The sequence below is a fragment of the Scylla paramamosain genome, chromosome 15, assembly GCF_035594125.1.
Source record: "Scylla paramamosain isolate STU-SP2022 chromosome 15, ASM3559412v1, whole genome shotgun sequence".
Lineage (NCBI taxonomy): Eukaryota > Metazoa > Arthropoda > Malacostraca > Decapoda > Portunidae > Scylla > Scylla paramamosain.
In genome coordinates, this window is record NC_087165.1 from 19,906,012 (window position 1) to 19,933,737 (window position 27,726).

General features: G+C 39.8%; 2 protein-coding genes across 4 annotated transcripts in view; both read right to left on the reverse strand.

Moving 5' to 3' along the window:
* LOC135107590 (ras-related protein Rab-8A-like) overlaps positions 1-20,734 on the reverse strand; it is a 41,996-nt gene extending 21,262 nt beyond the window's left edge. Inside the window, exon 1 of the mRNA XM_064017614.1 lies at positions 20,289-20,734. Within this exon, the coding sequence (XP_063873684.1) occupies positions 20,289-20,412 (124 nt within the window). The 5' untranslated portion in view covers positions 20,413-20,734. The remainder of the gene's footprint in view (positions 1-20,288) is intronic.
* A 1,901-nt stretch (positions 20,735-22,635) lies between these two features.
* The window catches only part of LOC135107591 (HEAT repeat-containing protein 5B-like), a 35,689-nt gene continuing 30,598 nt past the window's right edge, over positions 22,636-27,726 (reverse strand). For all 3 annotated transcript variants that reach the window (XM_064017617.1, XM_064017616.1, XM_064017615.1), the window contains exon 36: positions 22,636-27,689. In XM_064017617.1, the coding sequence (XP_063873687.1) occupies positions 27,513-27,689 (177 nt within the window). In that variant the 3' untranslated portion in view covers positions 22,636-27,512. The remainder of the gene's footprint in view (positions 27,690-27,726) is intronic.

Consider the following 27,726-nt stretch of genomic DNA (forward strand, 5'->3'; position numbering starts at 1 on the left):
TCACAAAAAAATAAATAAATAAATAAAACACTCTTGAAAACACGAGTGACTTACATTACAAACTGCTAGTGGGAGTCAAGAAAAGACGCACAAAAGTTTGAGAATGCGAGTCATCCGGAAACAAGAAGCAAAGACTAACGAGCTGCGTATCGAATAGCAACATCGTAAAAGGACACTCATACATTCCACCTTTGTTGTTCTGCACTTTCTTGGCTTTTCCTCTTATTTTTCCTCTCCAGCTAAGGCAGCTAGAGAGACAGAGAGAGAGTGAGTCCATTGTTTAGTCATCCCAAGAAGAAAGAAGCGCGCGAGTTGTCGTAAGTGTAGGAATATTGGGCGGAACGATGCATTGTGCACAGCGAGAGGCTTTGTGTGTGAGAGAGATATCATGGCAGGCTTGTACAGGACACCCAGTTATAAGAGCATGCCAGGCTGAGAGAGAGAGAGAGAGAGAGAGAGAGAGAGAGAGAGAGAGAGAGAGAGAGAGAGAGAGAGAGAGAGAGAGAGAGAGAGAGAGAGAGAGAGAGAGAGAGAGAGAGAGAGAGAGAGAGAGAGAATTCTGCGTAAGACGTCAAGGCAACTTTTGTGAAGGCGCTGCAACTCAAGTCTTGTTAGTGTTCAGACAGCGTTATGTCTTCTGTGTCTGGGAGAATTTAGATTTTCATCCCACGACACGAAACTTTTATCTCTCTCTTTCTTCAACCTTTAGTTCTGTTTGACTTTTCCTCTGCACGGCTCTCTCTCTCTCTCTCTCTCTCTCTCTCTCTCTCTCTCTCTCTCTCTCTCTCTCTCTCTCTCTCTCTCTCTCTCTCTCTCTCTCTCTCTCTCTTCTTTCAGGCATTTGAAAGGCAAAATTCCAAATGGGAAGTTTGTATTATGTTAATGCAGGTACCTCTCTCTCTCTCTCTCTCTCTCTCTCTCTCTCTCTCTCTCTCTCTCTCTCTCTCTCTCTCTCTCTCTCTCTCTCTCTCTCTCTCTCTCTCTCTCTCTCTCTCTCTCTCTCTCTCTCTCTCTCTCTCTCTCTCTCTCTCTCTCTCTCTCTCTCTCTCTCTCTCTCTCTTGGTTCGTGGTTTGCATTCTTAAGCACTTCGCAGCCTTATCTCGAATATTACCTAACAGTTACTTAAGTCACTGGTATTTTCAAGAGTGTTTTCATAATTCTAGAGATAGTTTCAGAACATAAAACTGGAGGAACGTAAAGGAAGCTACAAAAAACGTAGTAGGCCTGCACGTGGCGGTCCTTGTATTATAAACATATATCGATCTATCATCCCACCCTGCAAAATTATCTGATCTCCTTTTTAAAGCACCATATTGTCTCACTAAAAACCTGCCCCGAGCGATGGCCTTTATTTTTTTAACACTTTTTTTATTATATTTTTCATTACTTCATGGATTACACTCACAAACGTGTTCTTCATTGGAGAGGGACTCGGTGTTGAGCAGCGGGCGACGCGAGAGCAAGGCATGGCGCACCTGTCTGCCTTTCTGTCTGTTGCTACACACGCAGCCGTTCCCTGAGGGCCGCCACTTCTCGTGCCCACCTCACTCGTGCGGGGCCTGTGGGTGGCAGCTGCATTTCCAATATACTCAAGTCTATCTCAGGACTGTAGGCAGCAGCAAAGTTACGAGTTCCTGTCATACTGTAAAAAGATATACGTCTTTTCTTGACGTGCTTCCTCTCCTCTCCCGACACTCTTATGTTCCTTGTCATCGAGAACAAAGTATGTTTGTGCGTACACGACTTTTTTTTTTTTTAATCCTCTGCCTTATTTATCTTCATTCTCGGAGTCGTCTTCTTCTTCGGCATTGCTGGAAGAGTCCTCCACCACCTCCACCTGCCGCTGACGCTCCCCACCGCTGTCTTTTATAACCAGAGGACACTCTCTTCTTTCTTACGTGCAATTCTTTCCTTGTGTTCTCTCTCCTCGTCTTACCCTTCATTACGAGACTCTCCGCAGACATCAATTTAATAAAAAGCGGGGGATTAACTTACATCAGAGGATTACTTCCTAGTTCCCTTTCCTTCTATATAACGTCTTCTTTCTCAATATTTTTCTTGACCTCCTTATCTGCATTCTCTCTCCTATGAGGGACATTTTCCATATCTTCATTGTCTGCCTTCTCCTGTTCAGTCTTATATTCAGGTTCTTCTTCGTATATAATCTCCTTTTGTTCAGCTGGATTCCTTTTCTCACATCCCACGCCTCATTGCTTTATTCTTGAGTCAGTTGCATTTCATTCTCTATTTTCTTTACGGGTGTTGAATGGATCTACTTCGCGAAGGACAGTGTCAGATGCGATGTTCTGGTGTTTCCATGTAGCAGGAGCCTCCTAGCAGCCATAATATTCTTTGTTTCCATTGCCAGTATCAGTATTTTTGGCACCAGCTGCACGATCTTGAAATCTGTGGTGACCTTTCCTGGTTCCTCACTTTTCTGTTTCAAATAGTTAAACAATGGGATCATATAGTCGGTTTCTTCTAGCCATTCTTCAAGCTTATCGCTGTCGCCTTCTTTCTCTCCCAGCACCTCTTTCATCTCTTTCAAAGGAATGTCAATTTCCTCGCCTCCTGAAGATGTTCCGACTTTCTTGATAATGTAAAAGTTACTTTCTGTCACGTAGAGGACGAATTTCTCCGCCTCTCTACCCTGCATTTCATCCAGGAAGTGTGCCGCGGGGTGAGGAGATGACCTTTTCTCGCTGCTGCTTGACTGACACCCACCGCCGCCCTGCCACGTGTCCGTCCTTCCTGGAGCACTGGTTGCCCACGTGTATCTCCAATCATGTGTGTTTCCAAAGATTTTTTCATTCTTCTGACTTCTTAAAGTAAATTTGGCCACTTTCGTAAAGACAGCTCATCCTGGCCAGCAGTAGCAGAAAAGGCGCCGCGCTGAGATCCTGCAGGGAAACCTTCACCTTGCGTGGCGAACCATGGACAACCTCGCCAGTCTCTACGACACACTACACTGATGTGTTTCATGAAGCAGCCTTTATGACTCATCGTTATCACCATTTCTAACTATTTATCAAAAAGCGGACACTAGAAATATTCAACTTGATTTATATATTATTATTGTTATTATCATTATTATTATTATTGTTATTATTATTAATATTAATATTATTATTATTATTATTGTTATTATTATTATCATTATCATTATTATTATTATTATTATTATTATTATTATTATTATTATTATTATTATTATTATTATTATTATCAATGACATTATTGTTCTATAATATTTTTTTTTTCTTCTTCTTTTTTAGATGCTCTTCGCACCCCATGATTGGCTCTCGTTCTCGCAGTGTTGCCGCCTTGCAGGGCACCTTCTGAATCGTTCACAGCCAAGGAGTATACGTACTGCAACACACGCAGCGTCTCACTACTCGGGAAATTAATCACTCGCTGGCAACTTTACCGCCAGGCCACGTCCATTGAGAAAACTATTGCTTTTCTTATGAAAATTATAAAGCACTGCGTCACAACACCACTACTACTACTACTACTACTACTTCTATTACTACTGCTTATTATAACAATAATAATAATAATAATAATAATAATAATAATAATAATAATAATAATAATAATAATAATAATAATAATAATAATAATGATAACATTAATAGCAATGATAATGATAATGATAATAATAATAATAATAAAATTAAAAATAATAATGATAACATTAATAGTAATGATAATGATAATAATAATAATGATAAAAATAATAATAATAATAATAATAATAATAATAATAATAATAATAATAATAATAATAATAATAATAATAATAATAATAATAATAATAATAATAATAATAATAATAATAATAATAATAATAATAATAATAACAGATTAATAATACAAATTTTAAACTAATGAGCTTTATTTATTGATGCGAATAAGTTAAGTTAGAGAGAGAGAGAGAGAGAGAGAGAGAGAGAGAGAGAGAGAGAGAGAGAGAGAGAGAGAGAGAGAGAGAGAGAGAGAGAGAGAGAGAGAAAGCATAAAGCAGAATACGACATAATTAAGACGTTTCAGAGGAGAGAGAGAGAGAGAGAGAGAGAGAGAGAGAGAGAGAGAGAGAGAGAGAGAGAGAGAGAGAGAGAGAGAGAGAGAGAGAGAGCATAAAACAGAATACGACATAATTAAGACGTTTCAGAGGAGAGAGAGAGAGAGAGAGAGAGAGAGAGAGAGAGAGAGAGAGAGAGAGAGAGAGAGAGAGAGAGAGAGAGAGAGAGAGAGATGGAGAGAGATTGAAAAGTAGGGAAGACGAGTAAAATTTTAGAAAGAAGAAGAAGAAGAAGAAGAAAAGAAAAAAACAAGAAAGAAGAAAAAAGAAAGACAAACAGGCAGACAAACAGATGTAGACAAACAAACAAACATACACACATACACACAAGGAGACAAAGACCCGGAGAACAGTGAATGACAGAGACACAGTGATGAAAAACCATAGCTGGCACCGAGGCAAGAGGAACAGCCCACAGAAGAAGGCCTTAAGCTGGGCATTTATATGGACAAGGCGCAGCGAGTCAGTTGAGGACCTTCTGGCTGTCCTATCGAGTTAACCTTTACTTCCCTTGTACCCTTGTCCCTTCACCACTCTCTCTCTCTCTCTCTCTCTCTCTCTCTCTCTCTCTCTCTCTCTCTCTCTCTCTCTCTCTCTCTCTCTCTCTCTCTCTCTCTCTCTCTCTCTCTCTCTCTCTCTCTCTCTCTCTCTCTCTCTCTCTCTCTCATGGTCAAAACACCACCATCACCACGACCATGACCACAATCACCATTACATATTTCTGTCATTTATATTACGAATACTATCTGATTAGATGAGCTTTAATGGCCTATGATAACCGCATCGCACGTATTACAACAGACACACTCGTATCTGGGCGGGCATATCACGAGGAGCTCACATGCATAGCTATTTCAATCTGCCCCCAATCATGACGTCAGACTTGCAAATCCTATATATCTTTCCACCTGTCAGTGTCCCAAATCCTATGAGTGGCAGATGTGTGACTGAAGCGATCCCTGAAATGCGATGTTGGGTTGCATGAGGGCGGGTGGCGGATAGCACCAAACAGAGCGTGGCTGTAACGAAAGCCACACGTGGGATGAGCTTACAACCACGGGTCAGGAAAGGCGGCTTCATGTGTGTACGTGGAGTCTCTGGCTTCACTCCTAGGACCGCATTCTCAAAACGTTTCGGCGTCTTATCTCAACAACTAGAGTGTTCTGTATGTTACTGGACTTTTCAAGGATGTTCTTCATGATCCCAGTGAAAGAATAACAAGGATTTTGCATCATCAATAAGAAAGACACTTGCGATTCCTCAAATGATAGCACTAGGGTCTTGAAAAACAGTCATTATGAAAAGACCGTAGATATTCACCGCCTGTTGAAACACTTGTGGGGTCTTGTGGATAATAAGAGTACTTGTTTACTTCGCCGGCATTGGTTTGGGAGGAGGTTGGGTATGGAGAGATAGAGAGAGAGAGAGAGAGAGAGAGAGAGAGAGAGAGAGAGAGAGAGAGAGAGAGAGAGAGAGAGAGAGAGAGAGAGAGAGAGAGAGAGAGAGAGAGAGAGAGAGAGAGAGAGAGAGAGAGAGAGAGAGAGAGAGAATGTGCTAAGACGTCATATAAAGAAAGAAAATTAAAGTTAGACAAATTTGGTTAGAAAAGAAGAAAGAAAAAGAAAGACAAGAAAGAAAGAAAAAAGGAAAAAAGACACAAAGTGAGAATTAAAGTAAGGAGAGAAAGAAAGAAAGAAAGAAAGAAAGAAAGAAAGAAAGAAAGAAAGACACAGAAGGTGAGAATTAAGGTCTGACTGGTTTGCTTATATTATTTTCGATTATAAAGAAAAAAAACATGAGATTAGTAAAGTTAGACAAAGTTAGATTAGAAAAGAACAAAGAAGCAAGAGAAGTTCGGAGGATGAATGAAAGTTCAGATTAGAAAAGTCAATTTGTTACAATAAATTAAGAACAACAACAACAACAACAACAACAACAACAACGAGAAGAAGAAGAAAAAGAAAAAAAGAAAGAAAGAAAGAAAGAAAGAAAGAAAGAAAGAAAGAAAGAAAGAAAGAGAGGAAGGAGGAGGAGGACGGGAACAACACAGCAACAATAAAGAAAGAAAAGGAAAGAAAAAAGAAAGAAAGGAAGAAAACGAAAGCATAAGAAAGACGTAAAGAAAGAAAAGAAAAAGAAAAAGTAAAATCCATGAAAGACAGAAAGAAAGAAAAGAAAAGAAGGAAAAGAAAGAAAAAGGAAAGAAAAAGAAAGAAAGAAAGAAAGAAAGAAAAGAAAAGAAATTAAAAAGTAAGAAAAAAACATGAAAGAGGAAGAAGAAAAAGAAGAGGAAAGAGAAAAGAAACAAAGAAAAAGTCAAGAAAGAAAAAAGAAAAAGAAAAGAAAAAGAAAAACACTTACATTCATGCATAGAGACACCACCTACGCATAACAGGTACAGAACGCACGCACTCACACGCCCCGCGCCCGAACACACACGGGAGCAAGCAGGCAGGCACGCACGCTGAGCCGAGCCAATGGGGCCTTCACGCGAGCGGCCGGCGGTCAGGGGCGGTAATCACATTTTGGGGCGCAGTGAGTGGCCGAGGGGCGCTGCAAATCCTGAGAGAGCGAAGGGAAGGGTTCTCTCTCTCTCTCTCTCTCTCTCTCTCTCTCTCTCTCTCTCTCTCTCTCTCTCTCTCTCTCTCTCTCTTGGTGTGTTTTTAAGTCATATTTCAGTACAGCAACATTCCTTTTTTTAGTCTTTTCTTTTTTTGTTTTGTTTGTTATTGTTTGATGATCTATTTTCGTTTGTCCTTTGCCAGAGAGAGAGAGAGAGAGAGAGAGAGAGAGAGAGAGAGAGAGAGAGAGAGAGAGAGAGGGAGGGAGAGAGAGTACCTATTTGATCTCCCCGGAACATCAACTGCCAACCTGATGATCGTAGAGGGAACCGTAAAGTCCAAGTTGGGAGTACGCAGCACACTCCTCCTCCTCCTCCTCCCGTTCCTCTTCTTCTTCCACCTTCTCCTCCTCCTCCTCCTCCTCCTCCTCCTCCTCCTCCTCCTCCTCCTCACCTGCATTGCTGTCTGCATCGTCTTTCCTTTATTCTCATTTCCTACGCACAAAAAAATATAATGAGAAAACTAACTATTTTTCCTCTCTCACTCTCTCTCTCTCTCTCTTTGTAATACGTAAAATGAAACGTGTAATTCTATATTGCGAGTGGTTATCAATTGCATGGCCGAGTGGAAACAATGATGGAGAATTATTGCTTTCCTGTCATTAGTTACGAGTTTAAAATGCGTGTCGCGTGAAAATGTTACTAATGTGTAATTATTGCGTGTAGGTATTGTTGTAATGATACACTGATGATGGTTTGTGTGTTACTGTATAGGCCTGCGATTTTAGGCTGGTTCTGCTACTACTATTACTACTACTACTACTACTACTACTACTACTACTATAACAGCAGCAGTAGCAGCAGCGGTATCAACAACAAAAATAATAACAATAATAGCAGCAGCAGCAGCAACAACAACAACAACAACAACAACAACAACAACAAGAACAACAACAACAATAACATTAACTACAATTACTACTCCTATAACACGAATAACAACAACATCTACTACTACTACTACTACTACTACTACTACTGCTGCTGCTATTACTACTACAACAACAACAACAAATAATAATAATAATAATAATAATAATAATAATAATAATAATAATAATAATAATAATAATAATAATAATAATAATAATAATACCACAACTAATTAGTGAAGAGCAGGATGGTTTTGACACCTTCCTGTAAGTCACAAACTGCTGGCAACTATCTGCAGAACTTACCCAACAAGGGAGAGAGAGAGAGAGAGAGAGAGAGAGAGAGAGAGAGAGAGAGAGAGAGAGAGAGAGAGAGAGAGAGAGAGAGAGAGAGAGAGAGAGAGAGAGAGAGAGAGAGAGAGAGAGGGAGAATATGTGCACCACTGTGGAAAGTTTCTTAGCTTGTGGTGGGTAAGGTTTAGCCTCAACTTCTGCCTCACCGAGAGAAGAGGAGGAAGAATACAACAACAACAACAACAACAACAACAACAACAACAACAACAACAACGAGAAAAAATGGAAGATCTGTATTGAAAACATATACAGATTTTTTTTTTTTTTTTTTTTGTGTGTGTGTGTGTGCGCGTATGTGTGTGTTTGTGTTTTCCCAGTACAGCGTCATAAACCGATCATCTTCACAACACATACATGAAGGAAGAAGACTTGCTGGCCTTTACAAGTGTGTCTGTGCTATGCTACACCAGCGACAGTCAACCTGAGTGCAGGGTGCATCCCACGGTGCATGAATTTTTCGAAGGGAATCTGGAAATAATGGGGTACATGGAGGGGTGCATCCTATGACCAGCGTGTATAAGAGTGCGTTACGGAAAGATAATTTAGGGAAAAAAATGTAAATGTCAAGGAAGAAACTAATTTAATTCGAGATTTAAGCATTACAAATATATGCAATTCATTAGTAAAATATACTCAGCCGCAACTCGCGCCTCATGGCTTTGAAATGTGGGATTTTCTTTACTACATTCAGCACCTACATACATAACAATTATTTAGAACAGAGTAGTCATTTTCTATGTTTAGAAGAGATACTTATTACTTTTCTGTATATATTTTGTCTTAAAACTAGAGAAAAACGTGAAATATTCATTATTTTCTTGTAATTCATCTTAGGGGCAAAGGTACACGAATTTATCAGAAGTTCGCGAAAGGGTGCATGAAATTAGAAAAGGTTGGGAATCACTGTGCTACGCTATCTCATCTGAATCAAGAGACGTAGGATGGTAAAAGACGAAGGGTTCTCCCTGCCCAGCATTCCCTTCACCCTGGGCCTGTAACCCCGCGAGGCACAGATAAAATAAGTATTGCAGCCAGTCAGACATGTGCTACATTTTTCCCAGTTATGAATGTCATAGGTCAAGAGAATTTCATGTTAGTAAGGTCAGCATTCAAACAGGTTACGTCGTCTCATCTCAGAAACTTTCAACAGGTTATGAAGGAAGTTGTTATGCTTCTGAAGTATTTTATTTTATTTTATTTTTTTATGATGCTCGTAAAATATCTCAGCAACAAAACTTCAGCCTCTGTGGACAAAAAGAGAAACACAACAACTATGACAACCTGACCAGTCACTTACATGGCCTTTCTAAACAGTCTTGACGAAAGCCCAAAACGTTTAATTAAGAATACGAGCCTAAACTGACTAATGAAATGCTTTAAATTAAGAGCTCCACGAAAGCAGATAACCTCACTAATCACTTACGTGGCCTTTCAAAACAGTCCTGATGAAACCCGAAACGTTTAAAATGAATAGGAATCAATATGTAGAGCGGACCAATGAAATTCTTTAAACTAAGAAAACGAAAAGAAACACCTACCACAATCTGACGTTAGTAGCCTCTCAAAACAGCCCTGATGGAACCCCAAAACGCTTAAGAAGACGACCCTTAATAGAACAGCAATCGATATATGGAGTGGACTAATGAAATACTTTAAACTAAGAGCCCCGCAAAGACTGAGAGAAGAACAGGGGGATGTGACAAGTGGAGGTAGCCGCCAGATACTTCTTCTTTTGTGTGAAGCATTTTGTGGAATATGACATCACTTCCCGGGGGGACTGTACATGTGAGTAATTGCAGGGCGACGTGATATTAGTAACAGGAGCGGGAAGCCAGGAGCGTGTCTGCCGTAATTATGTCACTCGAGGAAGAGGCGAGAGAAGGGAGGAGAAAATGAAGAGACGGAAGAGGTGCAAGGGAAGGAAGGGAAAGAAAAAAACAGCAACAAATGGAGCAGGAAGAGAGACAAGAAGATTTAAATGAAGAGCGACGTAATGGAGGAAAACTTTTATAACAAACGAAAACGTGGGAAAGAAATAACACACGAAAAAAAAAAAACACACAGAAATTTTAATGAATGATCATATGAAAGTACTGCTAAGAGGAGAAAAAAATACAAATGAGAAAAAGAAATAAAAAAGAAATACTTATACAGAAGAGGAAGTAGGAATAAATATGATAAAAGAAGGTCGAAAATTAAGCGGAATACGTTGAAAAAAAGGACGGTAGCTCGAAATAACGCTAACAAGGGAGAAAGTGGACAAAAGAGGAGAGGAATGAATGCACGCTTGGGTGAGTGAGGGAATGAATGAATGAATGAATGAATGAATGAATGAATGAATGAATGAAGAGATAGAGATGAAAGAAGGATTGACAAAGGAGGAGGAGGAGAAGGAGGAAGAGGAAGAGGAAGCAGTAAAAGGACGACGAAAAAGGGGAAAAAGGAAGAGGAGGAGGAGGAAGAGGAGGAAGAGAAGAAGAAGAAGAAGAAGAAGAAGAAGAAGAAGAAGAAGAAGAAGAAGAAGAAGAAGAAGAAGAAGAAGAAAAGGAACGCAAGGTATGAATAGAAAACTAAACTTATCCTTCCTGTCTACACACACACACACACACACACACACACACACACACACACCGTCTAATTATGAAGACACCTCAATCTTCATTTCCTCCCTCCCTCACACACACACACACACACACACACACACACACACACACACACACACACACACACACCACTTACCACACACACCATAATCCCTGTTACTCAACCCGTGTTTACATACCCAGCCCTCTCCCTCTCCCTCTCCCTCTCTCTCTCTCTCTCTCTCTCTCTCTCTCTCTCTCTCTCTCTCTCTCGCCACATTCTCCTTCACAGCTTCACTCCAACCTCTGCCAGATTTCCACATTACATTTCCATACCAAGTCCCGTCGCAACGTCACCAACAGCGTCAGAATTGTACTTTTACTCTGCCTCTGGAATTATTCAGGCGCTGCTCTCTCTCTCTCTCTCTCTCTCTCTCTCTCTCTCTCTCTCTCTCTCTCTCTCTCTCTCTCTCTCTCTCTCTCTCTCTCTCTCTCTCTCTCTCTCTCACATCACTTGCCTTCCTACAATCTCCTCTTACACTCCTAAATTCTCCTACGTACTCGTGTTTTGCTCTCCGTCAGTTCCTATTCGCCATATGTTAAACTGAGAAGGATCCAAGTGTGGTTGTAGTAGTGTAGTTGTGGTAGAAGGATGAGGATGAGGAAGAGGAGGAGAAAAATTCACGTCGAAGAAGATGAAAAAGAGTGGTATCGATGGTAGTAGTAGTAGTAGTAGCAGTAGTAGTAGTAGTAGTAGTAGTAGTAGTAGTAATAGTAGTAGTAGTAGTAGTAGTAGTAACACTCTCAGCAATAGCATTTTCCCCACCATACGCGGAGAAAAGCAACTTTAAACGCTGAAAAATGAAGGCAAGTAATCCGATGATCTTTTTCAGTAGAGAACAGAACAGGGGAGGGCTGGTGTCTGGGTACGGGGGGGGGATGGGCGAGAAGGGAGGGAGGAAGGTTTGTATTACATCAGAGAAAGGGGGTGGGAGAGAGAGGGAGTGAGGGACGAGGGGAATAGAGGGGTTAGTACATATATATGCAAACAAAAGCCAAGCACCCTCACTCAAAAAGAAAAGAAAAAATAAGGAGAAAAAAGAAACGAAACGCAAAGCAGTTATTATTATTTTTCATAGTATTATTATTCCTTGTCATCACGTGTCTCATCCTGTCATCACCATCACCACTGTCATCACCATCACCACCTTCACCAGCTCTCACGCATCACCATTATCTTCACTAAAATACTAAAGTGCTGTCACACCCACAGATACTATTGTTCATCATCAACTTCATCATCATCATCACCTCGATTTCTAACCAAGACTGTACCTCAACACTTCCGTCACCACCAGCCACCACCACCACCACAACCAGTCAGTGCTTGCGTAGGTCTCGTTCCCTCGCAGACAGCAGGAGTGAAAGCGGCAGTAATGTTAGTTCATACCTTGAGTGACACATAGAACAGGTGACAAACAGGATTAAATCTGGAACGTTAATGAATCTCTCTCTCTCTCTCTCTCTCTCTCTCTCTCTCTCTCTCTCTCTCTCTCTCTCTCTCTCTCTCTCTCTCTCTCTCTCTCTCTCTCTCTCTCTCTCTCTCTCTCTCTCTCTCTCTCCAAAGTGGTTGATGACCGGAATAGCCTCACTAATCACATTTTTAGTGCTCAATTAATACGGAGCTGTAAAATAATGGATCAATTTATGGATGGAGATAATGGGCAGCTGTATGTAGGTATTCGAGTTTTAAACAGGAACTGCCCCGTGGCTGGCTTACTGGCTTCTTGCGGCTTTCCCTACTACAGTATGTTCTAATGTCTCTCTCTCTCTCTCTCTCCTCTCTCCTCTCTCTCTCTCTCTCTCTCTCTCTCTGGAATGGCTATTTTCATTTTTTCTCTGTACCATCATCACCACCGCCAACATCACCACCACCATCACCACCATCACTACCACCACCACCAGCTCACCATCATTACCACCATCACCACCACACAGCCTTGTCACCATCACTACCACCACCACCACCACCACCACCACCAAGCCATTAACACCAAAGCACAACCTCACCACCACCACCACCACCATCACCAAACGGGCTGCAGTTTTCTCAGTCACCTGCGGTCACTGAGTACGGATTCTCTCTCTCTCTCTCTCTCTCTCTCTCTCTCTCTCTCTCTCTCTCTCTCTCTCTCTCTCTCTCTCTCTCTCTCTCGCCGAACACTCCCAGTTGAAGGTATTCTGACGCATGTGTGTGAACTGGTACCTTTTTTTTTCTTTTCTTACCGTGTGTGTGTGTGTGTGTGTGTGTGTGTGTGTGTGTGTGTGTGTGTGTGTGTGTGTGTGTGTGTGTAAGTCACCGAGTCTTTCCCGTGACTATTACACTGTTTGGTAGTTCAGGTTTAAGAGCATTGGTGGGTCCCTCCCCTTGTCCCTTTCCAGTTTTCTTCTCTCCCTTCCCCCCTCCTAGCCTCCCTCTCTTCATCTATCATCCTTTTCCTCCTCTTCCTCCTCCTCTCCATGTTTTCCTAACGCACCGACGGCAACAGTAATCGGTCTTTCAAGCTTAACTTTGCAGAGAGAGAGAGAGAGAGAGAGAGAGAGAGAGAGAGAGAGAGAGAGAGAGAGAGAGAGAGAGAGAGAGAGAGAGAGAGAGAAAGCAAACTCATGACGTCATGCACAATGTTGCCAACACGCGGGTTTCACAATCCGTCCCAAGAACCACCCTGGAGTTTTCTTGGAATGACCTTCCTAAGACAGCATCTAGTTTAAAATAAATGAATTAGCAACATACTTCTTTAAGACACATGTACAAGAATTATACATGGCATGCAAGTGACTAATACTTGTTGTCACTTAATTAAACTTTTCTTTTGTGTATATTTAAAGAAAGCAAGAAAGGAAGAAAGAAAGAAAGAAAGAAGGAAAGAAGGAAATAGTGAAAAAAAAAGAGAAAAGAAGGAAAAAGAAGGAAGGAAAGAAAGAAAAAGGAAAAGGAAAACTCTACGCAAACCTTCCCAGCTTCGTGCTTCACAAGCCTTCCCAGCTTCGTGCTTCACAAACCTTCCCAGCTTCGCACTTCACAAACATTTTAATCACTGTACTGAAGAAAACGTGCATTTTAACGAGGTTCCCAATGGCGGCATCAAGACCCGGAGAGCCTCGGGTGGTATCGGCACTTCACTACACCCACTCACTGGTTTTGTGGGCAGTCAATGAAGCCACTGACAGGCGCAAACAAGCCAGCCAGCCACTGCCGCGGTGACTGCAAGTATGTGGAGAGTTCACAGTGGCGGTGGCGGCCATAATATAAACAAGGTGATTTTTGGCCCTCAAAGAGTTTGTTTTCATTGGCATAAACGATGTAGAGCATGCTTCAATAACTGCAGAATAATTACTTTAGTGGCTAACCCTCAAAATAAATTACTTAGAGTAAAAATAAACTGGCTTTTTTCTTCGCCTTCCAAGTAAGAAGAAAGTTACGTCAAATATTTCTGTCTCTTATTTTGATTTCTCCAGAGACTGTGCTCTAAAACATTTCGTCGCCTTGTATCAGCTGCACTCAGCAAGCTCTAGTGGAAGTTGCCTGAGTTCTGAAGGGTGCTGTGCAACACTACTGCTGGCTGCTGCTGCTGCTGCTGTTGATACTGCTGCTGCTCTGCGAGTCTAGTGATCATGAAGCCTTACTGTCAAAACATTTCACCGTATTATATCAGTTTGTTGTAAGAGAGCCAGTGGAAGTTACAGGAGTGTCTTCAAAGGTGTTTTCATGATTGTAATGATAATTTAACAGCCATTCTACATCATTAGTGGGAAAAAGACCCATGAGAACCCAACTAATCACCTTTGTGGCCTTTGAAAATAGTTCTTGTGAGAGATTTAACTATCCCCTTCCCTCTCTCTCGGAGATTCTTCAAACATTCCCTCGACAACGCGTAGTACAAACCTTTTCTTTCCATTTCTTTACAAACATTTCTTTCAAATTACGCTTTAGCTGAAGAAGAGGCAGAGGGAAGTGACAGCCACAGCCTCATCACGCTCGTGGACAGGTTGCGGGGCCTTCCTATATTATGCATGGGCGGGATGGAGCCTGTGTTTATATAATACGAGCCTTGTGTACCTAGGGCTCCTGGGCTGTTCAACCCTCTCCCTCACCAGGCTGCCTCTCTCCGTCAATAGCACAAAGGGCTTAGCCAAAGGGTTTCAAGCGTCATCAAATTCTTCTGAATGTCAAGAGAACAGACAAATATCGAAAGTAATAGAAAAAACATAACAGATCCTCTCCTTTTTTCGAGTTATTTATTACTATTGATGACTGATTTGAGACCAATGACTAATGCTAAGATGGAAAATATCTTTCATGGGAAAAGGAAACTGGTGTAGGCCACAAACTCACATTTTGCCACACCTTCCCATAAAAAAATGTTCAGATGAGACAAGATTCCAAAACAGAGGCCAGTTTAGTCCCGCAAATGTCCTCTTCTGAGACAGTTCAAGTCACAGGAAGGAGATAAAGCAGAAACACTGTCCGTCACTTGTTGTTGTCAAATCATTATGTACTGCCAGGATCAGAAGTCACTCGGGTCTTGGCGTGACTGGTAACGTGTCGGACTGGGGCAGCCTTCAGTGTCGTGACGGGAGTTTGATGCCCAGATAGACAGTCTCTCATGGCGAATCTATCCCGCATTCAGATAGATGTTACTGTGCAGAGTTTCCTTGAAGTGTCCGAGTAAAGGGAGACATGACAATTAGATCACACAAAGACATCGCCTCACGGAAGACCTTGCTCGCTACACACTGCAATCCATCCCAGGCCTCGCTTCTGTCCGCGCCAAGTATCCAGGGCCCGCATTCTTAAAATCTTCCCTGCTGTTTGCCGTGTGTTTTTCCCTGATTACTCGCCACTCTGAGACATTTCTTACTAAACAGCCACCTCCAAACAATGTATTAGCTAGAAATTGCTAAATCTAATCTTTTATTTTTTTTTTCTTTCTTGTCGATTCTCATAAAGATTTCATTGCTCTTAGTATTGTGACTTGTTGCATATCGCAGCGAAAGTGTTAAACGCTCAAGTGCAATACAAAAGTTGTTATTACAGAGTCAACACGGAGCTTTAAAAAGATTAGGTAAGTTTATAGAATAGAAATGACAGGCGGACATAAATCTTACACACGGACTGTCACATGTAAGGCCGCTGGTTTCTTGCGGCTTCCCTTGTGTTCTGTTCTCATAACTAAATGTATATATTTTTATGCAGAACAAGAGTCCATTAAGGGGGTGAGAAAAAAAGTCAACATACATGAAGAGGGTAGCGTGTGTGAAGTGTAAAGACAGGAAGAAAATGGAGTGAGGCGATAAACATTGTAAAGAAAGGAGGGCGGAAAGAATGAGAGGCGATTCAGTAGGCAGTTCCTGGTAGTGCAGTGGAGAGCAGGCGTGTGTCTTGCAGGGAGGGCGAGGAGGATGGGGCAGCAGACGAATAATATAACGGGGAGGTGAAGGAGCATGTCCCTGGAGAGAAAAGGAAAGACATGCACGTGCCACTGCTTGGAGGAAAGGAAGGAGGCTGAGAAGAGTGAGCATGAGGGAAACGTGAGAGTGTCAGGGCGACGAAAGGGAAGGTGCGAAAGATGAAAACTGGGACGGCCTTGAAATAGACAGGCAGCAAATACGCAGAGGTGAGTGGAGAAGATTGCGGGAGGCCGATGATGATGATGATGGTGGTGATGATGATGATGAGACAGGAAAAATTATAAATGATAACTAAGAAAAAAATTGCATCAGAAATAGTTAGAAGTGGTTCAAACTAAAGACGAAAAAACTGTGAGAGAGAGAGAGAGAGAGAGAGAGAGAGAGAGAGAGAGAGAGAGAGAGAGAGAGAGAGAGAGAGAGAGAGAGAGAGAGAGAAAGCAGTACAAAGCAGAGCATAAGTATAGAATATTTGAGAACTGTGAGAGCAGTGATAAAAATATGAATAATAATAAATGATAATAAAGAAAAGGACACGTGTGAAGGAATAAGCAGAGAAGAACAAAAACACGAAAATACTTCACGTGAAAACAGAAGTGCTGTGTCGCCATGATTCTTTGACCCTTTCACAATCAAGTACAACTTCTTAAACACATATTTTGTAGTGCAGTTTCTTGATTACATTGACGTAACCATGGAAGAGACAAAACTATAACCTTCTACTCTCTCTTCATCCGGGTACGTGCGAACAGCTTTCTCTCCAGTGTTCCATACATCAACACAGACAGCTAGGGCGGGAAAGAGAGTTAATAAAGAGGGATAATATTGTCACGTATGGAGTGGCGAGGGAGGTGAAGGTTATAAGGTAAAGGCTAAGGTTATAATAGAAGGCTAAGGTAGAGACAGCACGGTACAAGAATGATGCGCGGTAACGAGAGGGATTGAAGGGTGAGTCATTGCACGCGCATGCCACACCTTCGGCAGCAGACAATAGGGGAAATACGCGATAAAGAGTACAGCCATGGAATTTACCACGAGGAGTAAGAAGGACCATATTCTCAAGTACTTCTGCGCCTTACCTCCACTATATTCAAAAGGCTCTACTTAAAGTTACATAGGTTTTTAAGGATGTTTTTTATTATTCCAATGATGGATTAACAAGATTTATACATTATTCATAGGAGAAACACTCTTGAGAGCCAGGCTAATCATCTATGTGGCCTTTGAAAACAGTCGTGGTGAGAGAGCAAAGCGTTTCAGAATACGGGCCAAAAAAAAACAAGCTGGAATTTATTGTTGCTTACAGTACGTTACCATGCCCGATGATGGTGGGGGTGGAGTGAGTGAAGAGAGTTAAAAGAAGTGGCAGGCATCAGAGGTCATGTGATTGTGTGTGAGGTGAGGAGTGCACGGAGACGGGAGGAGCATGATACCGCGGTGTTAGGAATGGTGATTATAAGCGGCAATATTTTAGTTCATAACACACGGGTTAGGTCAAGTATAGGATGTGGGTTTGGCGAGTGAAGGTGATGATTATTTAACGAGCAAGACGTGTGAAAGACAGAATGGTTATGATTTAAAGATAAAGATGTGGGAAAGAATGAAGCTGAAAGTATAATGATGCACAGGAATGGTCTCTGATGCACCATAATGATGATGATGATGCCGAAGGTGGAAGAGCTGCCAACACAAGACTTCTTCTCAACACACACACACACACACACACACACGGGGATAGGCGGAAAAGTTTCACCATATAATCTTCCTAGCAAACCAACATGCAGCCTTTGTCGCAACCACCACCATCACCACCAGCGCTGTCTGTCCTGTCTATCGAGGCTACAAGTTAAAGCAACCTTCTGTCCTATCCACTGTGTTTTGTGTTTTCCCTCATCATAAGTCCTCTGGTTCGTTGACAGTCAATCAAAATTTAACAACTGACAGATTCTTCCCAGATCAGAGGACCTATGACTGAGGAAAACCTCCAGATTCCTATATATTGAAATGCTTTGTGCTTAGACAAGAATTGCTTTCATAGGCCAAAGAAATTATTAATCCAGTTCTCATACGTGTTTTCCCATTGATGATGCATCCTTAGAATCATGAAAATGCTATTCTAAACCCCGGTAACTTCCACCTGAGCCTGTTGAAAGTAATAATGATAAGATATCAAAACGACAAGGAATATGGACCAGAGAAGGAAAAAACAGTATATATTTGTTGTTGGACTAATGATCGAGACTACTTTCAATAGGACAACGAACAACGGTAGCAATCACCGCTCAGTCAAAATGAAAAATATATAAGTAACTCAAACAGAAGACTAGACTCAAACGGTTACAGAATACGATATAAACAAGCATATTTTGGGAACTCTCCTAGACCAGACAAGAGCGCCAGCAGCCATCCAGCCTCTCGTAGCCCATTAGAACAAGGCGACCCAGTTTGAAAATCCTTGTATAATTAAATGGCTTGTAAAGAGGGAAAAACCGGAAGCATTCGCTGGTATAAATGCAAAACACTGCCCCAAAGGATACCGCAAAGGCATATTATCATATTTTCTCTTCTTAAAATTGGATAAATAATAGAGAGAATTTCACCACCCATTCATATAGTTGGTAAAGGAGAGGAGTGAGTTATGAGGACGTGCCGTAAACCTGATCATTATTGAAGTTTTTAGCAGTAAATATCTTGCCGAAGGAGGAGGTGGACGAGAGTTGGAGTGACTGGAATCTGTGATATTTGAATGGTCAAAGAAAAACACAAAAGAGCGTGTTGAAGGCGTATGATCTGGTGCCCGTATTTTCAAATGCTTTGTTCTCTCATAAAGACTACTTCCAAAAACCACAGAGATGATAAGTCGGGTTCTCATGGATTTTTTTTTCCCTCATTGATGCAGAATCCCTAAACTTTCACTATAGAATAATTAAGTATCCTTAAAAGCACTACATGTTGAACGTCAAGATAAGACACTGAAACGTTTGAGTATGCTGCCATGAAAATACAGAAGTAAAAGGAGGGGAGTCACGGATGAAGCAAAAACTGAAGGGCGAGACAAAAGAGTTGTGAGAAGCGTGTAAGTCATGCGTGATCTCCAGACAGTCGTCCCCGTCAAGGTTGGAGCAGATGTGTCCCTCTCCGAGACAAAAGGAACAAGGCTACGTTGCTTCATCGCAACAATTGTGTTTTAACGTTAATTCTTTATGATCTAATTGTTGAATTTATTCTGAATATACTTTGACTTTCACGTTCAGGTTTTTATTATAATATGAGGTTTGAATTTAGCTTGAAGTACGTTTCCAAAGTGAAGGAAAAGACAGCTATTTATCAGCTGACACGCACTGTAATTTTCTTTTTTCGCTTAATTTTTGTAAATCAGCCCGAAAATACTTTGTCTTTCATCTTCATTCTTTCTTAAAATTCGTGGTTTGAGTTTAGCCAAAAGCACGTTTCTATACTTAAACAAAAGACCAGTTGTGTCCCAGCCTAACACGCGTGTAATTTGCCTGTTATTGAATTAACAGTGTGCCTTATCATGATCAGTACCACCGTGCCGCAGCAGGAGAGCGCTGCTCACTGCCCGCCAAAACTCATGTATAAATTAATCATTACAGCCGTGTGCAGAGATTCCTCCTCATGTTTGTTACTAAGTTACTTTCATATTAATGAGGCCTCCACGCCATTGTGAAACACATTAGCAATAATAATAAAAACTTAATAAAGGAGATATCATAAGAAGAACCAAGCATAAGTTTACAAATTTGGCGGTTTCGATACCTCACCATCACAGGAAAATGGCTTCGTGTGAAAGCCAGCCACACAACATAATTCCTGTTTTTTTTTTACCGAGAGACTATTTGTCTACTGACACCTCAAACTCTTGAAATACGAGAAACTCCAAATTCCTGGCAACCCCGGCGATGGCCCTCCCCTCGGCCCAGCCCAGCCCGGCCTGGTCAGCGGGCGGCGGGCGTGTCCACACCCCTCCAGGCCAGGTTGCCTACACATGGCCTGCTCCACCACTCCGCCTTTTCACTCCCAACAAACATTAATATTCATATTTCTTATTTTCTAAGCAAGCACAGCAACAAATGAGGCTGATGGCAGAGTAATACTTTCATAAAACTAGAGCACCTCTATACTAACAAAGAACTGAGTATTTTCACTACTGCACGCACAGCTGCATGCTGACACAATAATCATGACATACAACAGGAACTTCGCCTAAAGTTTGGTACATTTCCTCACAAATACGAAGTAATGAGAGCAACACAAACATGCCGAAAGCGTACCGCGCTGTACTCACCCACTGTGGATATGTACGTGTCATAGTATCTCTCGTCACAAAACCTGTGAACTAGGCAAGTTTTCCCCACGTTTACATCGCCTATGACCAACACCTTGTACGTGGCTGTGAAGTCGACAGCCATGACTGGGGACGCAGGAGCTACTACCACCCCGCTCACGGACACACTGACTCACTCCTCCCTATTGATCTGCCTTCCCGCTTTCCTTGCACCTTGCTGTGCGTTTTCTTTCATAACATCCATTGCGAGGTGTCATTTTTCCCTGTAAAGTGCACTTGTAAAATAATACCAACCGGCTGCGTTCTAAAACATTTTTAGCGACCTACCTCAACTACTTACAAAAAAAAATACAGTATAAGTTGCTGGAGGATGTGCTTCCGTGACTCTGTTCATTATTTAACATATAGACTCTATGTCATGAATGGACAAAACACCAGTGATAACCTGGCTAATTATCTCTGTAGCCTGGGAAAGTATTTCTAATGAGAGCGTCAAGCGTTTCAAAATATAGGCCCAGATGAAGAGGCACTATGCTGTCATTTGGAAAATTTTCCTCAACGTTATTGCACGTCCAATGTTAGCTACTTCGCACGCTCTCTCTGGGTCTTGTCAACATCCAACAGCCACTCAACAGCACACCGGAGTCCACAGGAATCAGCAATGAAGATTAAAAATGCACGAAACAATAAAACCATGTGTGCGTGTGTGTGTGTGTGTGTGTGTGTGTGTGTGTGTGTGTGTGTGCGCGCCATGGGGTTGAATTTCCCTTATTAAGCCACGTTAGAGTCTTAAAATTGTATTTTTCGTAAGTTTGCGCATAATCTGAGTAGCGTAAGTGTGACGTTTGCTCTGAGTGGCTTTTATTCTTATTTCATGTAATCAGAATATAAACTTCTGGCATGTCATGTAACGAATCAATAAAAATGAATAGCTTATACAATGGAGAGGGACTGAACTTAAATGTGTGTGTGTGTGTGTGTGTGTGTGTGTGTGTGTGTGTGTGTGAGGCGAAGAGCGGATCATGTCAGCGACGCACCTCAATATGTTCACGTGACGGAACTGATGTACAGTAAATTTTAGAAGTTACTCATCGTATTGGGACAATTTTTATATGTACATACTGTGTGTGTATGTGTGTGTGTGTGTGTGTGTGTGTGTGTGTTCAACGAGAGAGAGAGAGAGAGAGAGAGAGAGAGAGAGAGAGAGAGAGAGAGAGAGAGAGAGAGAGAGAGAGAGAGAGAGAGAGAGAGAATCATTGTAGAACAAGAGTTACATGCATGATGATCTTTAAACATCGCAGCATAACTTGGCAAGGTTTCTCACTCAGTAACCATCATACATTTTGGAGTTTTGTTTCTCAACTGCGTGTCATTCTTGCCTTGCCTGTCTTCCATTACTCCGATTGAAAGGAAGATGTATGAGCAGTTACTAGTCAAGAATATTTATTATGCATCTTTTTTACTTGAAGTATGTATTTTCCGACGTAAGAGTTTAGTTATCGCTTCGCATTGCATCCACTCACACATGCTCTACGAATACTTCTTAACTATCCCTGTGTTATCGCCTATGGACTACGAATTCAGAAGCTTATGCAAACCCATCGAGGGTGTAATACGAAGTGTGACGTGCATGCCTTCTTGCGCACCATGTTTGTATCAGGTATCATGTACTTCTGTGTGGAGTACATGACTTTCTCATTTTTCATTTTTTTCAGTTTCTATATATATATATATATATATATATATATATATATATATATATATATATATATATATATATATATATATATATATATATATATATATATATATATATATATATATATATATTTTTTTTTTTTTTTTTTTTTTTTTTTTTTTTTTTTTCTTAGTTTAGTTTAATTTGTTTTATTTTGTGTGAAGACCAACCAAGGACACAGAAATATGAGAAATGTCCCACTATAGTACATTTTGTTCCTTGCCTGCTCGAAAAAAAAAAATGGAAGCCAATTTAGTTTTGTTCATTGACTTAACCGTGCTAGGTACATTTATCCCAAGATCTCCGTCGGAAGTATTAATTAATGAAGCAAAGAACGTTAGTTTTGTTCATACACGCGGGACCTGTTTCACAGACATTTTGGCGTCTGTCTTGGCTGCTTTTAACATTCTCAAGTGGAAATTATTGAAGTTTTAAGGCTATTTCAATTATTCTAGTGATAGTTTAACAATGACTCTGTATCACTGAAGAAGAAAATACCAATAAAAATCTTTTTGATCATTCCTATGGCCTTTGAAATCTCTGTCATCCGAACTATACTTACGCATATTCATTCAGCATATACTGCTAGCTGGTCAAGAATGTGATATATGCAGTAACTAGAATTTATTGCTATAGAGTTCCATACCTAACATAAAATAAGATCATATATGCCTTTTACTCCATACACAGTAATTAACATCAATCTATCTTGTGAAATTGCTCTATAAAGTGCGATATTCAACAAGGTGTCATAACAAATATTTCATCGAAATATAATTTTTGGGAGAAAAGTTCTCGAGCTACAATGACTAGTTTAAGTAACAAAGCATACCAGATTTAAGTGACATTTCCACAATCAAGTTTTAATTTCATTGTAGAAGCGTGGGAGAACCCAAGCTGCCTACAGATAAGGACCACAGTCAGCAGACAGAGGCATGACAGAGCACAGCGCCAGTGTAGTGATGTCTCAGGAAGAAGCTACTGCTGGTGCTGCTGCCAACAACTTACTAAGGGTTGAAAACTACAGGTTTTATGGGAATGAACAAGACCTGCAGCCATTGCTATAATGAAGTAATGCAGGGTCTCCAGAGAAGCAACAATGGGATACCATGACTGACGCCCTAAATACAAAGCCATCTGGAGGTTATGACTTAAAGGGTCATTTACACAGACCCCAGTAGATGCTTCTATGTTAGATGGAAAAATCCTGACATCTTAGGAATGTTTGACTTGAAAATGCAGCAGATCCTCATTAGTCTCTAATATCCAGGGAATACACTGCTTGTTTGCTGCATCTCTCCTCTCACTCCCCATTACAAGCAAGAAGTGCTATTAAGGTGTCCTCTGCCTCAAGGACATAGTAGACACAAATTGAACAAACTTTTAAAGAAGGAAAACCCTTCATAACTCTTTAAGTAAAAGTGTGAAGATTACATCAGCCCATCTGCTCATTTCCACAGCCTTGATTTTGATCTGTATTCCTATACAGGCTCACATGTTAGTCAGTGTCTTGAGGATGCAACAGGGGAACTTTGCTACTACTTCCCCATGGTAAAATTGAAAAGTTTCTACAAGCAACAGCCTACACCACTGCAATCCAGGAGAAAGTAGAAGGAACATGAGGCTCATAGTTCCCTCCAAAGCAGAGAGGAAGCAGTCTGTCATGGATGCTGTCTCTTGTAAGCATGTTTCAGATTTGTCTACAGTCTTGACTCAACCCTACATAAGCTCTGAGAACTGCCTTTCAACTCAGTTGGCCTCAGCTTGTCCTTAACTAAGCCTGTATTTTCTCTACCTCTTAAATAGATTGCCTGCCACCTGTGTCCTGTGTCTGTTTCTCCCACTTCATCTTGTCAAAGGAACATATTTGAATGTGCCAATCGATATCAGATAAAAATAATCAACCTGACATCCATTTTCAAAGAAATTCAGCTCCTTAACAGGGCATATCTGCTTAACTTTCTATATAGAACTAAATACCTAGGCAATAAAGCTTGAAGCAAAAGTAAGTGCAAATACAAATTTCACAAATTAAGTTCTTTTTAACATATTACAATATGGTGAAGTACATACTCTATTCTTAGCTGGAAGAAAGACATTCAGCTTTCATAATTAAGCTCAAAATCCTGGTATGGTTCTATAAAAATGTGAATAAAATGGACAGTTTGTAATGTATCCTACAGTAAGATGAATGGACATGAGGGCAAAGATAACCTAAGACAAGAATGGAAGAAAATTAATGATTGGAACAATGTGCAAAGTTATGAGAGCAGCATTTTTCCCTAATGATGAACATAGTAATAAAAATAGAATGGTAATAAAAATATTCAAAAATTCATTCTAAAATCATGAGAAAAAGGATTAATATATTTACTTAGTTCTGAAAGTAAGTACATGTCAACTATAAGCTGCATATTACTGATGACAATGCATTTTCAATTTACAGATCTCAGTGGTGAAATTCTTAAAATAAATCAATGTGGTAACTCAAGACAGTGCATAAAAACTCTACCATTTATACTGATAAAAACAATAAAAACAACATAATCATTATATAAAATACCTGAACCTCTTCTTGAATGTACAGTTTCCTTATTTGTCCCATCAACAAGTCATCATAACACATCTCATGATCCACACTGTCAAAGCTGACTCAAGCTTAACTCATGGAAGGTCAGACTTCATACTAAAAGGATGTTCAGCAGATTGTAAAGTAATTACGCACCATGATGTACTGAACCAGACTGGTGTTAGGTTAAAATAAGCAAGAACAGAACTTCTTGCAAGCATCTTTAAGAGTAAAAATGCTCACTTTAACTTAGCATCTGTCTGGCTTATCACAATTACACTCTAGGTACTTCTGAAGATGTGGTATAGTATGTGAACCAAACACTACTCAAGATAAACACACACGACTTTCATTTATTGTGCAAGAAATGTATGATCAAGCAACTTTAATATACGATACAAATCTTCGCAACAACTTACTCATGTGACGAAAAAATTACTTTTTCCACATATGCATATTATATATGTAAGCTCTGCTATACCTTATGACAATGTACCTGACACTATGAAACTTGATTAAAAAAAACAAAAGTTACAGAAGGTGGAAACAGAGATCAACTGAAGCTCAACAAATCTAACTTCAATAATGACACTTTTGACAAGATCTGGTTCTTTTATCTGGGAGATAACCAAAAACCGACTCACAAACAGGGCTGTAAATGAGTAGAACAAATGTGGTACTTGCAAGTGCACAGATATCAAACAGCTCCAAGAGATGATCTGATAAATTTACGAGTACATACAGTGATAGCAGATAGTAAGTTTTCAGTGTTCTGGAGCTGCCTTGTGTTGTTCCAGTGGCCTTTTGTTGTCTCCTTATTTACTTATGTTCTTATGATTATCAACAATTATACAGAGCACACCTACTTAGTTACTGTGATGCACTGGAAGTCTGCACCTACAAAGAGTTAAGATTCAGGTCATTCTGGCAGTTCAGAATGAAGGAAATATGACTTCTCAAGGAGACTTACTCTGTGAATCTCTACAGTGACATTTCTTTATGATAACACAACATAAAGCATAAAATCAAACACATACACACATAACATACATAAAGCCATAACAAGATCAATGGTTTATGGGAATCCTATAACTTGCCCTAATAAACTTTGTGTACCCTAATATCAACATGTCAATGGCATGACATAAGCAACACCATTGTACTTAATTGCTTCCTTATAATTCTGAACAATATTTATCATAGCTTCTTCCTTTTTTCTTCCTATTGGACTATATTTTTTTTTTCATATTTACACTATAAACAACTCTCATACATATATATATATATATATATACTAAGTCTCTTATATCAATCAGGAATCTTTTAGTCTGACTATTAACTCCCAAGTTCTTGGACTCATACTCAAATATTCATATAATTCACTGACAGAATGAAGTAAAAAAATTTCATATCACACTAAATATGCCTTCAGGTGCTAATACATAAAATAAATATCTGCACCATATGAAATACCTATCCAACACTGGTAAACTGACACCCCTTTTACCTAATGCCTATAAATGTGACGGATTGCTGAGTGACCATAATAATAATAATAATAATAATAATATTAATAATAATAATAATAATAATAATAATAATAATAATAATAATAATAATAATAATAATGATAATAATAATAATAATAATAATAATAGCAGTAGTAGTAGTAGTAGTAGTAGTAGTAGTAGTAGTAGTAGTAGTAGTAGTAGTAGTAGTAGTAGTAGTAGTAGTAGTAGTAGTAGAAGTAAATGTAGTAGTAGTAGTAGTAGTAGTAGTAGTAGTAGTAGTAGTAGTAGTAGTAGTAGTAGTAGTAGTAGTAGTAGTAGTAGTAACAGCAATAATAATAATAATAATAATAATAATAATAATAATAATAATAATAATAATAATAATAATAATAGTAATAATAATTACTATTGTTATAATATTAGTAAGAATAATAATAATAATGACAAGTAAAATGTAAAGAAAAATTGGACTTAACAAACATTTACCAATATAATTAGCTAACACTACTAATGTAATAATGTATTTAAATAAGCTTCTTGCATTTGGATAAATTAGATAATAGGATATACCATTTTCTAAGTAATTTTCTAGGTAGGTTTTCTTTACTAAAAATAAGCTGCTAAAGGAACTTATAACCTTCCCTTTACCTTTGAAATCAATAAAACTAAACAATATACAGTACATATTTACATATGAATAACTCACTGAATCATGATAAAGGAGATGATTCACACAGCAAGGTTCAACCCACCAGTCAACAAGAAGGGGAAGGTCCTGCCTACCCACACTCACTGAAACATTACTCCCCAACTACAAGGTAATTTGTAATGGGTGTACTGCTTCCATGTGAAATATTTCTTCATAGTTTGCATGTGGAACAATAATAGACTGTGGGATTTTGAAAAGACTGGATAACATTTAAACTCCTGAAAACATGAAGATCTATGATTATAAGATGAACATTAATCTTGGAAAAAACAACTCTCTTGAATGAGTCTCTTCACATGATGAACTGATTCAGTAGTAAAAGATATACACAGATAAATAGCATTAATGACAAACAGTATGATCTGTAATGGTATAAAATAAACCTAAACTGTAAACAAAAACTCTGCAAAGCCTCTCTACCTATCATAAGTATGTCTTGAAAGAAAAAAAAAGGATATACACATGAATATAAATCGTAACTCAAAACTCAGAGAGGCCTATCACGTGCTTGGTCCTTTGCAGTTCTTCAGTTGTTCAATTGTCAGTCTAACACTATATCAGTGTTAGATGCATATACACTTGGAGTATATGTTTACAGATGAGTAATAGTCTAAAATGTAATAGGGAGTTCATTTTCTTAATCTGTTTTCTCCAAGTGTTATGCAAGTATTATGCAGACAGGAAAATGGAACCTGGCCTACGTCTTTGATGCAAAATTTGAGAAATCTCTTTTTAGCTTGATGGTTGGCTGGTGCTGCACAGAATCTTGGGCCAGAGAGGCATCCACTTTGCTCTTTGCCTCCTGCTGTCCCTTCAGTGCTCCCTCCAACCTGAGGCGTAGCTCTGGCTTGCTGGTCAGAACAGTGCGGAATTCCTATAAAATCAATTTAAGAGCATTAAAATCAAAATGG